The sequence below is a fragment of the Carlito syrichta genome, unplaced genomic scaffold (assembly GCF_000164805.1).
Source record: "Carlito syrichta isolate Samal-C Ts95f unplaced genomic scaffold, Tarsius_syrichta-2.0.1 Scaffold153563, whole genome shotgun sequence".
Classification (NCBI taxonomy): Eukaryota; Metazoa; Chordata; class Mammalia; order Primates; family Tarsiidae; genus Carlito; species Carlito syrichta.
This window is the reverse complement of record NW_007097659.1, coordinates 55,576-58,108: the sequence shown is the minus strand read 5'-3', so window position 1 is coordinate 58,108 and position 2,533 is coordinate 55,576. Positions and strand designations below refer to the sequence as shown.

The 2,533-nt window shown below is 50.9% G+C and overlaps 2 protein-coding genes across 2 annotated transcripts in view; one reads left to right on the top strand and one right to left on the bottom strand.

The window, feature by feature from the left end:
* The window catches only part of TBC1D13 (TBC1 domain family member 13), a 37,655-nt gene extending 37,353 nt beyond the window's left edge, over positions 1 to 302 (bottom strand). Inside the window, exon 1 of the mRNA XM_008050621.2 lies at positions 170 to 302. Coding sequence (XP_008048812.2) covers positions 170 to 210 — 41 coding nt within the window. The 5' untranslated portion in view covers positions 211 to 302. The remainder of the gene's footprint in view (positions 1 to 169) is intronic.
* The window catches only part of ZER1 (zyg-11 related cell cycle regulator), a 38,427-nt gene continuing 35,894 nt past the window's right edge, over positions 1 to 2,533 (top strand). The window contains exon 1 of the mRNA XM_008050618.1: positions 1 to 137. The gene's annotated coding sequence lies outside the window, so the exon portion shown is untranslated. The remainder of the gene's footprint in view (positions 138 to 2,533) is intronic.

Sequence of the window (2,533 nt, the reverse complement as noted above, 5' to 3'; positions counted from 1 at the left end):
CCCCGGCCCTAGCCTGACGGGCTCCCCAGCCTCCTGAGGCGCTCTGGCCCCGGCTTCTCCCGGGCTCCGTCCTCCGCGCCTCATCGCCTGCGAAGCATCCCGTCCGCTTCCCGCGCTGAGGGCAGCCCCATCCCAGGGTAGGTCCCGGACCCCGGGCCGAGGGATGCACCAGCGTCCCCTCCGCTGCGCCTGCCTGCCGGGCCTAAGCATCGCCGCTGCAGCCACTTGCACAGGTCCCTCTCGGCCGCTGGTGGGAGGGCTCCCTTCTCCATCCCTACCGCCAGGTCTGAGACATGAGCCTTTAAAACGGAGCTCCCTCCCTCCAGAAAGAAAATGACGCCCTGTCAGGTGCCTCTGCAAGATGGGGGAATCGATGTAGGGCTGAAAGGGCCAGCCCCTGCCCCTCCTACCTGTTGGATGAATCTGAGTTCCCCCAGAGCAAGCTCAGGGACGCCCTGGATTCTGAATCAGCTCCCAAAAGGGATGACAAGGTGTAGGGAACTCCGACAGGGTAGGAAAGGGATGGGTGGGGTTGCAACCTGAGGGCCAAGGGAGCCAGACAGGTGACGTGAAAGTGAAACCGACTGCTGGCCACTGTAGTTCTGCGGGTGGAACTTGACTTGGCTGCTCTTTGACCGAAGAAGTTCAAGATTTCCAGTCTTTGCCTGTGCTTATCAGTGCCTTCGGTTTTTAAGGGGAGGGGTATACCTGATGCCTCGGCAAAATCCTCATATGTGATCTTTCCCGCAGAATGTTTCTCTTCAGGGTTCAAATTGATTCGGATGAGCATGGAAGACGGCTTTGAAAAGGATGACAGGAGGCTATACTTAGAGTAGGAGGTGGTTGCTGGGGGTGAGGGGCTGCTCTACTTTGGTTCATGTGTTCATTCAGCAAATAATAAACATCCAGGATGTAGGGTGGTAAGAAGTACCATGGAAAAAAATAAAGCAAGAAGGGCCATGGGGAGGACCAGAGAGCGGGAGTCACCTTTTTAAAGAGGGTGGTCAGGGAAGGTCTCAAATAAGGTGACATTTGAGCAGAGATGAGTGAGGGAGCAAGCCACGCAGCTCTCTGGGAACAGAGCATTCAACAGCGAGTGCAGAGGTCCTGAGGCCTTATGCCTGGTGATTTAAGAAACAGCAAGGAGCAGGGTGAAGGAGGGGAAGAGGTTGGCAAGGAAGTCAGAGAGTAGTGGGGACCAGATAATAATGGTGGGGAGGACGTCAGGGGCTGTCGTGTGATGCCAGGTCACAGAGTGTCTAATGGGACACCCTTTTAGAACTGTGCTTATTGAAGTGTCTGGTGGTTGGAGAAAATACAGATTTGTTTTACATGACAAACGGCCATTGTGCTCCTGCCTTGTGTTGTAAGTACCCTTTTTCCTTCTTTGTAACAACCATTGATGGAATAAATACAAAGAAGCATGCCCATAGAGCTCCGTGGTTAAACCAAATTTTGCTGCTGCTTCCTGGTTGTGAGAGTGTGGGCAAGGGACCTTTATCCACCTTAGTCTTCTCTTCTGTAAAATGGGATTGCTGAATTGAGTAAGATCATGCACTGCAGTGCTTAGTGTAGTCTTTCACACAGAGTATATCCATACTTGACAGTGATGAGGAGGATCTCGTGACCATGAGGAATGTGTGCTTGGGTTTCTGCCTCAGAGCCTTTCCTTTTAGCACCAGCTGCCTGGCTGCCTCCTTGAGCTAGTAGAATTTGGGGAAATATTGGGGGAGGGAAGGTAGAAACTTCCTGTCACCCCTCAGGGGTAACAGTGGGTGCATATTCTGCAGGGAGAATGGTAGGTTGGTCCTGCCTTTTTTGGCAGCAGCAACAGATGATGGGTTCTTTTTCAAAAGCCCAAGCCAGGCACAGTGGCTCATGCCTGAAATCCCAGTACTCAGGAGGCTGAGGCAGGAAGAGCACTTGAGACCAGAAGTTTAAGACCAGCTTGGGCAAAATAGCAAGACCCTATCTCTTTTTTATTTTTCTAAAATTTTTTTAAAAATTAGCCAGGCATATGCCTGCAGTCCCAACTACTTGGGAAACTGAGGAGGGAGGATCACTTGAGCCCAGGAGTTTGAGGCTGCAGTGAGCTATGATCACGCCACTGCACTCCAGCCTTGGTGACAAAGTAAGATGCTGATGAAAGAGAAGGAGAGAGAGAGAGAAAGAGAATTAGGTGCACTCTAAAGCTCTCTACAACAGTAAAGAACAGTACTTATTGTCATTAGTGTCACCAGAATTCTGCAGACACACTTTGGGGGCCCACTAGGTAGAGGGCTACTTCTGGCACCATGGTTTTTTGCTTAGCTTCAGTACCTCAGCTGTTTTCTGGTTTTTGTTTTTTGGGGGTTTTTTTTGTGTTGGGGATCTCACTTTATGACCCAGGCTGGAATACAGTGGCATAATCACAGCTCACCACAACCTCAACCTCCTGGGCTCAGGGGATCCTTCTGCCTCAGTGTCCTGAGTAGGTAGGACTATACACATGAATCACCATGCCTGGCTAATTTTTTTTTTTTTTTTTTTTTTT